At 36.5% G+C, this 14,459-nt stretch overlaps 1 protein-coding gene across 6 annotated transcripts in view; it reads right to left on the bottom strand.

Moving 5' to 3' along the window:
• Positions 1–1,110: 1,110 nt before the first annotated feature.
• Positions 1,111–14,459, bottom strand: part of LOC127791535 (probable LRR receptor-like serine/threonine-protein kinase At1g53440) — a 30,600-nt gene continuing 17,251 nt past the window's right edge. For 2 of the 6 annotated variants that reach the window (XM_052321454.1, XM_052321456.1), the window contains exons 3-24: positions 11,032–11,103; positions 10,761–10,829; positions 10,546–10,617; positions 10,394–10,465; positions 8,817–8,888; positions 8,673–8,744; positions 8,504–8,575; positions 8,299–8,370; positions 8,125–8,196; positions 7,363–7,431; positions 7,165–7,230; positions 6,979–7,038; positions 6,862–6,900; positions 6,716–6,765; positions 6,240–6,604; positions 5,868–6,066; positions 5,657–5,794; positions 4,551–4,669; positions 4,156–4,366; positions 3,826–4,063; positions 2,559–2,709; positions 1,111–1,607 (exon numbers count right to left, since the gene is read on the bottom strand). In XM_052321454.1, coding sequence (XP_052177414.1) covers positions 1,176–1,607; positions 2,559–2,709; positions 3,826–4,063; positions 4,156–4,366; positions 4,551–4,669; positions 5,657–5,794; positions 5,868–6,066; positions 6,240–6,604; positions 6,716–6,765; positions 6,862–6,900; positions 6,979–7,038; positions 7,165–7,230; positions 7,363–7,431; positions 8,125–8,196; positions 8,299–8,370; positions 8,504–8,575; positions 8,673–8,744; positions 8,817–8,888; positions 10,394–10,465; positions 10,546–10,617; positions 10,761–10,829; positions 11,032–11,103 — 2,782 coding nt within the window. In that variant the 3' untranslated portion in view covers positions 1,111–1,175. The remainder of the gene's footprint in view (positions 1,608–2,558; positions 2,710–3,825; positions 4,064–4,155; positions 4,367–4,550; positions 4,670–5,656; positions 5,795–5,867; positions 6,067–6,239; positions 6,605–6,715; positions 6,766–6,861; positions 6,901–6,978; positions 7,039–7,164; positions 7,231–7,362; positions 7,432–8,124; positions 8,197–8,298; positions 8,371–8,503; positions 8,576–8,672; positions 8,745–8,816; positions 8,889–10,393; positions 10,466–10,545; positions 10,618–10,760; positions 10,830–11,031; positions 11,104–14,459) is intronic. The other 4 variants (XM_052321455.1, XM_052321457.1, XM_052321458.1 and 1 more) reach the window with 4 other exon arrangements.

Here is a 14,459-nt window from a genome sequence, read left to right as displayed (position 1 = left end):
GTCTCAGCTCATTGCAGGAACAGAGAACACCCCCCCCCCCCCCCCCCCCCCCGGGCCAGTCTGCGGTCCTAAAGTACTTTTCGCAATCCTTCTTAACTAATAAAAATTATATGCTCAATGTACAATAACAACTAATGAAAATTCGTCAGATGTCACTAACCCAAATCCTCATAAACCCTTTTCCCTTCCCCCATCTCTCTCTCTCTCTCTCTCTTCTTCTCGTTGGCGACTGCTATCTCATTCTAGTTATTGTTTGTTGTCGTTCGTCTCTGACGCAACCGCCGACGCCTCCATCTCCTTTTCTCTTTGGGTCTTCTTGGTCTCGCCCGCCACTTCTTGTCTTTTGTCTCCGTTTGCTGTTCCCATTCCCCTCCCTTCGCAACCATTGCAGCAGCCGTCGACTCCTCAATCGTTGTTCACCTCCACCGCTTCAGTCGCCGTTATCAATAAAATTATAATTTATATATATATATATATATTACATAGAGAGAGAGATGAAGACATTGGCGGTTGGATTGGAGGTGAACGGCGACGAGTGCGATGGTGACGAACGGTCACCAGAAGGAGGTACAGTCGCCGTTGAGAAGAAGAAGAGAGAGAGAGGGGGAAAGGGAAAGGGTTTATGAGGATTTGGGTTAGTGACACATGACAGATTTTCATCGATTGTTATTGTACAATCAATATGTGATTTTTGAGTCATGCTACTTATACATCATTCTTGTACATCTTGAGCTACATAAAGGGGTATTATGACCAAAATACGTTTAGCCTTCATGTGCCTCATGAGGGACTTTTTTGTCATTAGTATATCTTTGTATAGCCCAAGGTGTACACAAAGGTGTATCAATAGCATTTTTTGTGATTTTTATTGTTTACCACATCAGTGCTACGTAACCAATGGACTTGCTAGAAAATCAATTTAGTGATTACATTGTAAAACATTCCAAATACCTGTGATCATTTTACAAATAATTGAAGTATAGTGACCACTTCGCAAAGAATACCAAAATTTGGTAACTTTGGATATGATTTACCCCATTCATCCCCATTATATAAGAAAAGTTGTCAGCATCTTAAATACCCTTTACACTAATCAACACAAGAGAAAGAAACGGAAAAGGAAAGAAAATTTCAGAGGTTAGTAGTTGGGAAAGCATCAGAATTCAAAACTACATTCATTCTAAACACATGCCATCATTGGGAGGTAGAAGCCGCTTGCTTGGTGATGGATGATCCTCGGGGCCATCCTTACTTGGGAAAGAAGATGAGGAGGTGGACCACTGTGCGTCAATTGACATACTCCTCGGCACCTGACCGTCTTGTGAGAATGTAGAGATTTCGGGCTGGCTGTCCTGTGATAGCCTCTCGAAAGATTTAAATCTCAAGTCTTCGTTAACTGATTGTCGCTTAATCAGTGGTGCCTGGATCCGGCTTTTCCCTTCAAGCATGCTCACCACCGAAGACATGGAGGGTCTGAGGGTGGGAGATGGATTGGTGCACAAGAGAGCAATGTTTAACATGTTCATTACCTCCGTTTCAGTGTAGTTTGAACCAAGACTTGGATCCACAAGTTCTAAAAGGCTTCCCTGCTCTTGTAGGACATAAGCCTTTGGCAAAATGCAGAAAGTGGAGCCGTTTCAGTTATCTCATGCAACTCTACATAATCTTAAAGACACTTACAATTGAAAAATTACATTAATACTGCATCTTTCCTTTTCCCTAGTACTTGTTAACTCTCTCTTTTTTTTTTGGATGCTACATGAATACATAGTAAAGATTTGGATACATAACCTCTGGTTTCACTGTGCCTTTGAAGAGAGGTTACAGAAAAAAACAATCTCACTTTATAATGAGCCTATTATTTGGGCTTGCATTGATTGTAAATTTTATTTTATATATTAAATCAGGTTGAGATATATTGATCTTATTGTGGGACGTCAAGAAACCCATAAATAACTAATGTAGATTATTAGGTTAACACTCAAAGTTAAATTATTGCGGGTCAAATTAGTGTAAACCCACGATTTTGTGATGGGGTAATTTGGGGGCCTTCTATATGTTGGTGGGCTAAGTCTCCTCTTCCCTCTCATACAAGTTAAAACCCTAGTTGCGAGTGTATAGATAGATACCTCTTAAGGGTGGCTACACCCTCTTACCCTATTAGAGAAAGCACTAAAGACTTGAGAGAGAAAGGGAAGCCCCTAGTGCAACTTCTTGGACAAATCCACTGCAAAGACTATCATAGATTCTAAATCAGGTTTGTCTATAAATTCTTATGTTGTGAAATGGTGTTCTAAGCAATCATGCTATAGATCCGGATGAATGTTGATTTCTGATAACATACAAGACATAGCTTCATTGTTTCAGCTAAATTATTTTTTAATATTGAATTTATTTCTTGAAAAGGTAACATTGATATTTTACTTTTTTTTTCTTTTTTAAGCTTTTCCTGAATGCTCTTCATCACATATAGGTAAGACAATAACAAGTAACTTATTACTATGTATGTGTAAGCCAAAATATACTCAAGAAACGACAAACTGAAAAGTAAAACTTACCCAGTCAAGAAGGTAAACAAACTCCTCCTTTGGCCTGAAATTTGTATTGCTCTTCCCACTTACAAGCTCTAGTGCAACCACCCCAAAGCTGTAAACATCTGCTTTGTCTGTCAAATAACCCCTCATTGCATATTCAGGAGCCATATATCCTCTGAGAAAAGAAAAACAACAGAAATCAGGAAGTACTTAACAGGCATAAGTTAAGGCCCTGAAGCTCAACGCACAATTGACCAAGGTCTTAACGGCAAAGATAAACACTGTGTTTCAATATTAGATGTATCAATGCACAGAGATAAACCATACACATTCTTATATCGACTTATCAATACTAACGGTGTTTGAAAAATACAATAACTGGCACATGGTACATGCAAATTATCCCTAGCAACTTTCAACTTGCCTTCGTAATATATTTGGGCTATGTTTGGAACAAGGATTTTTGATGGAGAGGAAAATAGGAAATAAAAATGATAAGTTACCCACATGTATTTTTACATGCTCACAAGAACATACATTTTCCTTTCTTTTTTTTCCCTTCCTCAAATCCTAGTTCCAAAGCAGAATTAATGTTTAAACAAGGTTTCCAGGGTGACAAGCAGATTATAATTTGTCACATCCTAAGTTCACAAAGAAACACGGCCCACAAAGCAAGATGGATCCCAATGCTAGAGCAGTTAGCAAGGAAGAGAAAAAGAAGAAATCAGAACCCTGAATTTTAAATGCAATAATTTTCCAATCCTTTTAATGAGCTAATAAGAAGTTTGTAAAAAATATCATGTTTTTCTTTGAAGTCAACACCCCCCCACCAAAAAAAAAAAAAAAAAAAAAAAAAAAAAAAAAAAAAAAAAAGAGATTATGTGCCATGTTGCTCATAGGAAAAAGTGAATCTTCATATCCTTTAGAACCACACATCCTCTAGTGGTGCATTTAGATATGAAATGATTTTTAAGAAAACCACATTGCTCCAAAGAGATGAAAGAAAAACATACATGTTTGGGCCCTTTATTTCATATACCAATATGGTTTACTAAAGCAATAACCCCGCCCTGGGGCTCAGAGGACAACTCTTGCATATTTGGGAAACAGGATGGCGATGGCTAGTTATAAGCTTGTTTATGTCAACTAACATCCACATGCCTACCAATCTGACTTATACGTTTCAAGTGAAAAATTAGCTACAGTTGTGCTTGATGCCAATTAACACTTCAAATTCCGGACCGGAAAATCTTGAAAAGGCACATGGGTGAAATGGAGGAGAAATACTCACATTGTTCCAGCAATTCGAGTGCTGATATGGGTGTTCTCCTCTTCATCAAGCTTGGCCAAACCAAAATCTGATATCTTTGCATTCAGATCCTCATCCAGCAGCACATTAGTGGCCTTAATGTCTCTATGAACAATTTTTAATCTGGATTCCTCGTGAAGATAAGCTAACCCTCTTGCTATTCCCAGGCATATCCTTTTTCTTGTTGGCCAGTCCAGTTTTATTCGGCCTTCCTCTCGACCTTGGGGGGGGGGGGGGGGGGGGGGGGAGGGGGACTTTAGTATAATTAACCATAACCACAATAGAATGGTGTAGATAAAATGAAACATTTACCGAAGAGTGCACGGGCAAGACTATTGTTTTCCATGTATTCATATATTAGGAGCAACTGGTTTCCTTCAATACAACAGCCATAAAGCTTAACAAGATTTGGATGCTGTAATGCAGATATCATGCCTATTTCATTGACAAATTCCCGATTTCCTTGCCTCGATTTGGAGGAGAGCTGCTTAACAGCAATTACAGCACCATCTGATAGTATTCCCTGAGATCAAGCAGCACAAATGACAGGATTGTCATTTAAATATAAAAAATAAACGAAATCTTTTTCCACTTTAGTGCAGCCTTTAGCATGTATGCTCGAAGGAAATATGCCATAAATGTTTCATGACAATGTTGTCAGGTTGGTTGGCACCGGGGTGAAAATTAATAACTTGAATGAATATAACCTTGTAAACAGGCCCAAATCCTCCTTCACCAATTTTGTTGGCAGGATCAAAGTTACTGGTTGCAGTCTTGATCTGTCTCAAGGTGAAATATCCTGTTTGCAGTTTGAGAGCCTGAAGATCTACAACAAGGATAGGTAATAAATAACCCCAAGACGATGAAAATCATTAGAAAATGACTATAAAGTAGAAATACAGCTATGTAAGAGTGTTCAACTTTGTCCATTGATCATGAAGTCAATACTATATGTGGTATCACATGACTAGTATTAGGCTGGTAGAGGAAGGTGACATTTTAGTAGGAAAATTAACGCACTTGGATTATGAAAGAATCATCCTATGCTCCAAATGTAGATTATTACAACCCATATTGGGACTTCAAGTATCTACTTTTGAAGGGAACTTGCCTAAAACTACCTACTGGCAGTAGGGGTCTGAATTATTGATATGAGATGGACCTAGAAAAGAGGTAGTTCTAGTTATAATCAAGAAAAATTCATGCCAAGAGTAAGCCATAAAGTAACTGGAATACATGGAAATGAAGTCATCATTTAAAAAATTTGCTTAAGAGTAGATATGCGCTATTCCAGTGTTTCATTTCGTCAGAAGATGCTTCACAAAAATTCATTTATAGAAAATTAGTTTTTCCCTTTTTCCTATTGCATTCTACAAGATCAAATTGTATGCAGTGATGAACTTTTATGACCAGCATTTATCTTATTGCTAATAACCAGGAACTATCCACATGCCAACTTATATGCATGTACCAGTTTGTATCCTGTAATTTTTGACATTTATAGAAGATACTCCAGAAGAAGAACTACAGCAAGGAGAGAGATGGTTAATGTTCAAATTTTCCAATTTGCATTATTGTATGTGAAGTAGCCAAAAACAGAGGACAAATTTGAGCTATTTCTCTCATTAGTTTGAACTCTATTTTATGTGTTACAAAGGAAGAAAAGCTTCTGATTTTGCAAAAACTCTTGTCAGTGTGAATTCTGAAAGTAAGTTCAAATCTCTAACCAAAGTCATCAACCAAGCTCCCACTAGAAATGACATAGCTACAAGAGAAGAGTTGGATATGCAGGGATTCTGGATTCAGATGTCACCTTTATCTTTAGGGTCCTTTCCACCAAGGTAACCTTTCATGCGGAGTACATACAGGATGAAAGCGAGGACCAAACATGAAGCAGCCACAATGCCAAAAATTGTTCCAACGGATAATCCACCAGTATGAGGGTCAAAATCTACAAAGATGACAATTATTAGTCTCTTTACAAGCTAATAAAAGAAAAGAGCAATCCAGAATAGAAGATATACTTGGTGTCACTGAAATTGCAGATATAAGAGGTCCATATACACCTCTGTCAGGTATTGCAGTAGTCCCTTTCCCTAACCAATAGAGGTGGATCTCCAGAGTGCTACCATTAACATAAACATCATTAATGTCCTTAGTGATGCCCCTGCCGACGCCTTTAGCTTCCTCCATGATGTTGAACTCTTTGAGAACCACATTTCCCTAAGGAAGAAGAGAAATTAAAGCTCGTAATAATAGCTAACATGATTTTCAGACAGTCACAACCAATATTTTTGAAAGGGAAATAGTCCAAAAGGGAACTCATCTCATGTCCATATAGAATAGATAGGTACAAAATCATGCATGCATGTGATTTTGACATGCTGGCATCTTACTTGGATTGATACATCAAAAATGCGTTTCCCAATACTGCTAAATGTCTGATCATTGGAGTACATTATTTCAGCAAAATGGAGGCGCACTTTATAACTGCCCTTACGCAAGCAAAGCCCATAATACTTCAGTGAATTAGGGGCAAGGCGAGCTGTATTATAGAAGTCTGCACCAGTTATATTCAAAGCAAATGAGTTATCGGCTCTATAACTTGCTTTATCATTGTCCATGTAAAGTCCTGAGCTACTGTAAGCCCAATTTGCTGAAGAGAAGAAGTAAGATGGACCCTCCTTGGATAAATCCTCTTCATATTCATTCCCTTCAAAATTCATGTTGCTGCCTCCGCAGTTGATAAACAAGGAATATTCTGTGCACAAAACCAAAATCATGACAGATATTTTTGCCAAAATTATAGAAGCAAACAGTTAGATGTTTGCACCATGTCATCAGGCAAGAGCTTGTCGAACTTAATACTTACGTCCGGGTGTCCTTGGGCAAGGAAGATCCTTCTTGAAGCACCAAGAAATCCTATAAATAAATTTAGGTTCAATAGCCATTAAAATTCTATCTAATGGCGTTTAAATAAATAAAATAGCAATACTTTGTAGGGTGTAACAAACTTACGAGTTGCTTTCTGCATATGAATGGCTGGAAACCAAATTCCTGTCGGGCAATTAAAGAACGGAGTTAACTTATGGCTTATTGGAAAGAATATAAGACAAATAACAGAAAAACACTTACAGCATTGATGGCTGGCAACCAGACACCGACGACTCTGAAAAGTTGTTATAAGATAGATCGCTGCAACAGAAATTGGCATGACATTTGATATAAATTTCCTACTGATCAATGTGAACCTTACTACGCTTTGAGATGCATGTTTGAATTGATGGGAAAGAAAATAGAAAAAGTTGGAAAAGTACTAACATATATCTTTGGCCATGAATGGCCCAATTGGGTACTGGTCCACTTAGTGAGTTGTTGGTCAGAAGCCTACATCCACAGTCAATATTATGTCTCAAATTCACCATAAATCAATTATCGACAAGCTGCTAGAGAAAGTAGCAAAAGTGTTGCAGACTATGAGAAGTTAGACATTTAACTATTCCAAAAGTAGTTACTGACATCTGGTTCAGATTCAAACTCTCAAATGTTCCTGGGATTTGACCGGTCAACTTATTAAAGCTCAGGTCTCTGCAAGTAAGAATCATTAGTTACCCATTTGAAATGGAGTTACCTTCCAGAAAGGGGAAAAAATAGAACGCATATCCAAACCAAACAAGCCTACCATAGATGGAAACTCATGGAATAGTAAAGGTGAGAGGAAAAAACTTACTGTCTGAGAAAAACTTATGTTTCTCAAAATTGTAAAAGATGTTGTACATGCAGTTGAGGAATGAAGTTTAGATTAGTAACACCATACACGCACTTCAAAAAATCTTAAGATGTTTGATTCAGCTCAATAATTGATAAACATTAGCTGGTGTATTTGTGCTAAATTGTTCACCACTATCTCATCTAAAAGCTTAAGTTGTTAGATAAAGCTCATCTTATACGTTAATTTACTCTCAACAATTTGCATATCCAGTTTGCTATAGCCTATAGAGGTTTAAGTGCCTAAAAGTTGATTTTCTTTTCTTTTTTAAATCATAATAAAATTACTCTACAGTTAATTATCTGTAGAGTTTCTCTCTTGTGACAATTAATTTTCCTAGACTAGATACAGATAATGTGACATGCAACTGAATTGACTTGCTAAACTGTACTTCCATGTTACAAGCATAAATTTGGTTTTATATGTCAAGAGATATCAAATTAGTAATCGAGTACCTAAAACTTTTAATAAATAATGTATCTCAGCACGAGTACCAGTTAGAATAGACTTACAAAGTTTTAAGTGCGGGAAGTTCACCAATGTAATATGGGATTGGACCAGTAATTTGGCAATTTCTAAGTATCCTGTGGACCAAAAGTCAAAGCAGCTACATAAGGTCATTGAGACACAAATTTATGAGCATAGAATTGAGTTCTTTCCATAAATTACATCCATATTCAACTCACAGATACACCAGTTTCTTCATCTGCTGAAGATCAGGGAACTGCATATCTGGTCCCTTTAAATCTGAGATTCTCCTGAAAATCGAAATGCACCATATCAGATTGCTTTATTTTTCTCCATTCTACATCCATAAAGCATTAGAGACCCCAGAACTAGTTATGGCTGAAACAAATTACAAAATGCAATATAGAATGTAAATTTCCTCACAACTGTTCGACGTTTTTCAGCTGAGATATGGTAGGAGGGATGGGGCCATCCATAGATGTACCTTGCATGTCCCTGAAAGATTGAATTCGACGTTATCTGAAATGTTCTTAATTAAAATAATTTCCACAAAAAAACAAAACAGTATTAGCAAACGACAAATAATACTTACAGTCTACGAATTTTTGTCCACTTTCCAATCAGATCGGGTATCTTCCCAGATAGACTACTCCCATCTATCCCACTGAGATCAATCAATGCGGTTTTAGAATCACTCAAATTAAAACTAATAAATGCCCAAACAATTACAGCTTACAACGCTTCCAAGTTCGTGAGGTTGCTGAATGTGTCTGGAATTGTTCCCGTAAAGTTGTTTGCAGAAAGGAAACTGCAGGAAACCATCTGTTATGGATTCATTTGATACAACAAGAGAAAGACAGCATCACAAGTGACAATAATGATTGTGACTTATATTTATTTTTTCACAACATCACAAAGCAATGTTGAATACATGTAAGAGATTTTTGACAATATATCCTCAAATAAATAATGCCTACATATACACAAGTCAAGAAATGCAACAAAAGAAACACTGCTGTTATATGTCACATTCATATAGAAATAGAGAACATAAATACAACCATACAACAACAATAATCACAAGCCTTAATCCCAATAGCTGGGGTTGGCTACTTGAATTCTAAACCTCCAACCATGGTCATATCCTGTATAATGCTATTATAGTGTCATGTTTAAAATTTCTCAAGTAGTTGTAAGTACCATACCAAACAAGGCATTGAATTTGTCATTGGAAAGGTACAATATGGTACTAGTACCAGACAATACTGGGACTCAATCATGGGCTTTTTCCAAGTACCAAACTACCAAATGGAAATCCTCTTTTGTTATTTTATCTTGACATCTTAATAGGTAGATAACTTCCATTGTCAACCTACTAGCATAAAACCAAATCCTTTTTCAGAGATCTTGGGTTCTCCTTAACCGTTGCTCAACCATCCTCCAAAATTTTCTTAGTATGTCTCATTAACTTGGTCCATCTATAAGTTTGACAACTTTGAATATCTCCTTTATTCTTATATATAGACACTAAAATGCTATTTCCCCATTCATTCAACGTCCTTTTGTATTTAAGGATTACATTGAATTGAATAATTTCATCAACAGCATAAATGCAACCATAACAATTAACTTTCCATAAATAAAGACAAATAAAAAAAAAATCAGTAGAGAAGGTTCATAGGGCTAGCAGCAAATAGTATGAATTCCTAAGTGGCACAAGATAACGAAGAGACTCAAATAAGGGGCATAACATCTTATAATGACACTGATAATGGGATATTAAATTTCAAATTTATCTGGCTGTTTTACTTTCCCATACATTCTCTAGAGATTTCTAAGTTGGAGATAATTTATGATCCTTATATTTAATATTCAAAATAATCTTGCTTTCCCTTGCTGATTCTTGACAATAAGAACATAAGAGGAAAAGAGAAATTACAACTAGATGGTATTCTTGCAACTAGACTGCAGGTGTACCTCAAAGAGATCACAATACTTTAATATCAACTGCGGCATTTACATAAGGTAGTTACATCAAGTTCTTAAGATTTTATCGAGAAAAATGAAAGCATAATTTTCCCAGTTCAAATTTAATTTCTTAATGATTTTTCACCTAGGACTCTGATTCAATGTTTGACAACTGGAGCCAGACTAGATCATGTTTACAAGCTGTTCCTTGACACATCAATACTTTTAAGTCCATCAGGAAAACCTTTTCAGATAAGAAACTTTGGTAACATGATATGTTTTGAGGTACACTTTCAAGGAACTGTAAGTGCAGAATCATTAGAAAAAAGGGATTGGAAGTCTTACAGCCTCTTTAAACTGCTCAAATTTCCAAGGTTTGGTGGAAGGGTTCCTCCAAGCTGGTTATCATCCAGGATCCTGGATGATAAATTACAAGTTAAAACAAGGCCAAGCTTTATGCATTACTCAAGCAGACCAGATAGTTTTTTAGGACTTACAGCTCTACAAGAGTAGCAATATCTCCAATTTCCTTAGGAATTGGACCACTAATGCGGTTACCCAAAAGGGACCTGTAGTGCAGTGCAACCAGTTTAACTAACTGCTAAATGAATAAGCTAATGGAAAACCAGTTTTTAAAAAACTGTTAAATATACAGATAAAGGAAAAAAAGCTCTTATAAATCAAAAGCATAAAGTAGTAAATAGAAACTTACAAAATTGTAAGTGGGAGCTGAGAGAAAAATGTTGGAATTGACCCATTTAAATAGTTGCTAGTGAGATCTCTGAGTTAAAAAATAAACCCTTCTTAGATTCAAACAATACCGAAAGACTCCAATTTATCGCATGATTTCCTCTTCCATGTTACAAGGACTGCATAAATTGCATTTGTATGTGAATTGTATGCAGAACTGTAAGATGAACCAATGAGGTTACCTCATACCTATGCCAATTGACTTCTAAATGTACCTAAAATGTTCCACTTACATTTCTTGAAGATATCTGAGATTCACAAATTCTGGTGGCAGAGTTCCTGTTAAATTTTGGCCCTTCAATTGACTGTCAAGCAAGCCAATTAGAGAAAGTAGAGAGAGATCAGCAAAAGGAAAACTCTTGAGATCATCTAATTCAAAAATAGTATTAGAAGATATTTTCTTCTGTTACAATTGTAGGGTTAGTTATTTTAACAAAACCTGTTAGAGGTTAGTTTACGTATATAGTAGGAAATTATTTCTTTCCTTAGATTGTATATAAGCAAGTTTCACTTCAATGAAATGCAAGTCAGTTTTCGTTCTCATATCAGAAACTTAATAAGGTATCAGAGCAATAAACTGCTCCTACTCTGTTCTCAGTCATTTTCTTTTTTCTCTGTCATTTTCTTTTCAACTGTTGGAATACCGATAATAAAGAATAAATTGATAGTGTTGGAAAAATTAAAATTAAATCATGATTATTTCTCTCATGGTTGAGAACTAAGTGATAAGGTTGTTGGGAGATAAAAGAGTTACAAAGATTAAAATGATGAGGTGATAAAGGATCCGAGATTAAAGGATGAGGCAGTTTCCAAGAGATAATTCCAACAAAATTAAAGTTTAGTTAATGAACTTTATCTTCTAAGCCTAATTCAAATTTGTTCCTGTTTTTTAAGAGATTTTGTAGAAGATTTCTTATTTATATATATTTCATACGCAAATACAATAAGAGATTGAATAAGCTTTCCATTTAATCGAGACGATAGGGCATGCTCTTGCAGCCATTGGAGAGCCTTTACATGATAAGGATTTGTTGCTTGCTATTCTAAATGGATTGGATCATGAATATGACACAGTTGTTAGTCTCATAACCTATCAAATGGATGAAATTGATTTAGAGAAGGTGCAATATCTTTTATTGATGCATGAACAAAGGTTAGCAGCCAAGAATTTGCCTCAAATTTCTGCCAATTTTGATTCTGTTATGTCTTCATCCATGAATGTTAATGTGGCCTCATACTTGTCAAGAAATGGTAGTGGATCTGTGAATAATCATAGAGGTGGTTATATTTCACAAGGTGGTAGTTATGTCAATAGAGGAGGCAGAGGTAGGGGTAGAACACCCGGAAGAAGAGTTTACTGTCAACTTTGTGGGAAACCAGGGCATTTTGTAGACAAATGTTATCACAGATTTGATAGAAATTTTCAATGAATCCCTAGTCAAGGGTTTGGAAGATCTAATTCTGCTGATCCACGAGCATATATGGCCTCTCTTAGTGATTCTAACAGAGCCTACATGAGTGAAATAGGGTTAATGGGACTCACTATGGCACTCCCGAGAACCTGCCTCAAACCCCTCAATCAGATCTGTCATGGTTTGTTGATTCAGGTGCCACAAACCACATCACTTCCAATCTCAACAACCTGTCCTTGCATTCTCCATACAATGGTGGTGACAAAGTGACAATTGGAAATGGTAAGACTCTTCCTATATCTAATATAGGTTTAGGTCAATTGTACACTCAATCCAAACCTCCATCTATTATTTCATTACCTCATGTTTTTCATGTTCCTAGTATGAAGAAAAACCTGATTAGTGTTTCACAACTTACTCATGATAATAATATTATGGCTGAAGTTAACTCTAATTCTTGTGTGATCAACAACAAGGATTCCAGATTGGTGCTACTTCAAGGACACCTTAAGGATGGACTTTATTGGCTAGTTCCATCACTTGATCCTGTTGCTCACAGCCACTCGGTCCAATCTGTCAAGCCTGTTTTGTTTTCTAATCCTGATGTTTCTTTGCATACATGTAATAGACAGTTGAATACATGTAGCCCAAAATACTGCTAGTGTGTGTCAGCAATGACATGCACGATTGGGGCATCCATCTTTTTTGTGTATTGCAATCTATATTGAATAAAATTCGTGTTCCTTGCTCTCATTTAGCTCTTCCATTTTTTGATTCATGTAAACTTGGTAAAATGCATTGGCTTTCATTTGCTAATTGTGAAATTAAATCAACCAAACCATTAGAATTGGTATATTTAGATCTATGGGGTCTATCTCCTGTTCTATCTACTGAGGGGTATAGATATTACATTATTTTTGTGAATGCATACACTAGATATACTTGGCTATATCCTTTGAAACTCAAGTCTGATGCCTTGTCTACCTTTATAATGTTTCCTAAGTTTGCTGAACTTCAATATCAAACCAAACTTAGAGCTTTACAAACTGACAATGGGGGGGTGGAGAATTTAAAGCCTCTTTACCCTACCTTCACAATAATGGTATCCAACCTCGATTTACTTGCCTCTATACTCACCAACAGAATGGTATAGCAGAAAGGAAACATAGACATGTTGAAATGAGCCTAACTCTATTGGCTCATGCTCATATGCCTCTAAAATTTTGGATATAAGCCTTTCAAACTACAGTTCATAGAATAAATTTGTTACTAGCTTCTCCCATCCAATTTATACCCCCCCATTTGAATTACTCTACAGAAAACCACCAAATTATTTCTTGCTTCAACCTTTTAGTTGTGCTTGTTTTCCTTTCCCTAGACCCTATGACAAGCACAAATTTGATTTTCATTCCATTAAATGTGTGTTTCTTGGATATAATCAATCTCACGCCGGCTACAATTGTTTGCATCCATCGGGAAAGGTTTATGTCTCTAGGCATGTGCAGTTCAATCCTAATGAATTTCGTTTTCCTTCTTTGTTTTCATCTCCTATTATCTCTCAGTCACCCTCTAATGGGTTTTCTACTAGTTTCTTTCAATCTCTTCCTTCTTTTTCTTCCAATTCTTCATCTCCTCGAGTAGCACAACCCTTAACTCCTTCCTTGTCACCCTCTATTCTTACTGACCTTCTTGTTTCATCTCTTGCTTCTTTGTCTTCTACTCATGAGCCACAACCTCTTCCTTCTCAACCACCTACTGCTCCCATTTCTTTTCGTAAATCAAAACTTGTTCCAATTCCATCTATTCATCCCATGCTCACTCTATCTAAGGCTAAACAACTTGTGACCTCTTTGCCACATGCTTTAGTGAGTACTCTTGAACCCAGTTCAGTTCATGAGACTCTTTCAGACTCACGATGGGCTTAGGCTATGGAGGAGGAATTTTCAGCCTTGCAGCATAATAACACTTGGGATCTTGTTCCGTTTTATAAGGACATGAACCTTATTGGCTACAAATGGGTATTTGGGGCCAAGTATAACTTTGATGGCTCTATTCTTAAACACAAGGCTTGGTTAGTAGCCAAGGGTTTTCTCCAAACACTAGGGATAGACTATGCAGAAACTTTCAGCTTGTTTTAAAGGCACCAACAATTAGGGTGTTGTTCTCTTTAGCTGTCATGCTTGGTTGGGATATCCAAAAATGGATGTGAATAATGCATTTTTTAATGGTGACTTGACAGAAGCTATTTT

The sequence above is a fragment of the Diospyros lotus genome, chromosome 15 (genome assembly GCF_014633365.1).
Source record: "Diospyros lotus cultivar Yz01 chromosome 15, ASM1463336v1, whole genome shotgun sequence".
Classification (NCBI taxonomy): Eukaryota; Viridiplantae; Streptophyta; class Magnoliopsida; order Ericales; family Ebenaceae; genus Diospyros; species Diospyros lotus.
The sequence above is the reverse complement of the archived record's forward strand: the minus strand, read 5'-3'. Positions and strand labels throughout refer to the sequence as shown.